This window comes from Cephus cinctus, unplaced genomic scaffold (assembly GCF_000341935.2).
Source record: "Cephus cinctus unplaced genomic scaffold, Ccin1 Ccin1_scaffold0144, whole genome shotgun sequence".
Taxonomy (NCBI): domain Eukaryota; kingdom Metazoa; phylum Arthropoda; class Insecta; order Hymenoptera; family Cephidae; genus Cephus; species Cephus cinctus.
Genome location: NW_014332874.1, coordinates 10,405 through 11,794, shown reverse-complemented (window position 1 = coordinate 11,794; position 1,390 = coordinate 10,405). Strand labels below are relative to the sequence as shown.

General features: G+C 46.1%; 1 protein-coding gene across 1 annotated transcript in view; it reads right to left on the bottom strand.

Annotated features, from left to right (window-relative positions):
• Positions 1-1,166, bottom strand: part of LOC112493745 — a 5,726-nt gene extending 4,560 nt beyond the window's left edge. The window contains exons 1-3 of the mRNA XM_025080632.1: positions 1,040-1,166; positions 770-967; positions 450-560 (exon numbers count right to left, since the gene is read on the bottom strand). Coding sequence (XP_024936400.1) covers positions 450-560; positions 770-967; positions 1,040-1,139 — 409 coding nt within the window. The 5' untranslated portion in view covers positions 1,140-1,166. The remainder of the gene's footprint in view (positions 1-449; positions 561-769; positions 968-1,039) is intronic.
• Between the last annotated feature and the right edge of the window lie 224 nt (positions 1,167-1,390).

Genomic DNA, 1,390 nt, shown 5'->3' with positions numbered 1-1,390 from the left:
TACACCGCAAGACGGACATACCCTCGCGAGATCTGTATCACTTATGCACGCTGTACACACCTGCTGAACGACGCACAGATTTGGGGTGTGGATACGCGCCGCGTCGTCACCAGACAGTTTCTGTATCTGCTGTGTTTCAAAATCGTAGAAGATGTACAGAATATTTTTTTCAACGGTAGTCTTTTTTACCGGTCTGACGTAACACCGATATCCAACGTCATTAACACTCCTAAAGACGCTGCAACACACCTTATCGCAAGAGTGCTTACGAGACGTTCCTTGAAGAGGCATACATTCCTGGCATACATTCTTTTCTTTTCCCTTCTGTTTAGTAACCAGCGTGTTTATGTGATTATCGAAACAACTTTGACCAAAAAAGTACCTATGGCACTCGCGACAATACAATGTGGGGAGAGCCGAATCGCAGGGTGGTTTTCCGAAGCATCTACCGCATTTGTTGGAACACACTCCCTCGTTGTCGGTGTCTTCGTCGACACAACTCTGCGACCGAAGAAGACGTCCCCCGCCAGTCTGATACTGCGTGTCCGCATCCACCGCATCTAGCGTTTGGAAAAAGAGTTTTTTATTATTGTTTTTGTTATTAAACAAAAAAAGAAGGAGTATTCGGCTCATACTGACTTCTCATTCCTCTCGAGGATTAAACATCGACCCGATGTATGAGAATACAGCGTCTAACAGGTTTTCATCATCATCCCCTACATTTTTAAAGTTAGCAATTTCGACAAAGTTCGACAAAGTTCTACGTTACCTTCCTCGAGGACAGCCGCAGCGCTCGGGGCCCCATCGCGCCCCGCTAATGCATCGGCCGCTTCGTCGGCATCCGCTACCTCGTACACGCCGTTCCTAAGAACCCATAGCACCGGTTCTTCCGCGTCGTCGTGCTCCTGCGGCGGCCGTGCGTTACCCGGTGGAATGTGGTCATCGTAGCCAGCAGCCTCTAACGGGTCTACAACTTTTTGTACTTTTTATTTTCACACAGATGAGTTTTCAACGATGTCTGTAAATTTATAATTATTACATTGATAGTGCTCGTTAGAAGCGCTGGACATGGTGGAGCGGTCATCATCATCACCATTGCCATAGACACTGCGATCGCTACCGGCCGATGCTATTGACATGAATTCATCTGTAAAAAAAATTATGAAGAAGATCGCATTGTTTTTTTTCCTTTTGTTTCCGATGCTGTTTAACCCATACCCCACGTATTGTGAAGCGATTCTTCTTCTTCTTCTTCTTCTTCTCCTCCTCCTCCTCCTCCTCCTCCTCCTTCTCCTCCTCCTTTTTCATAAAATGTAAATTAGACGTAATCTTTTTTTAGAAAAAGTATGTTTTACCGTTAGCGTTACCGACCGTGATAGCCCCTGGGGGC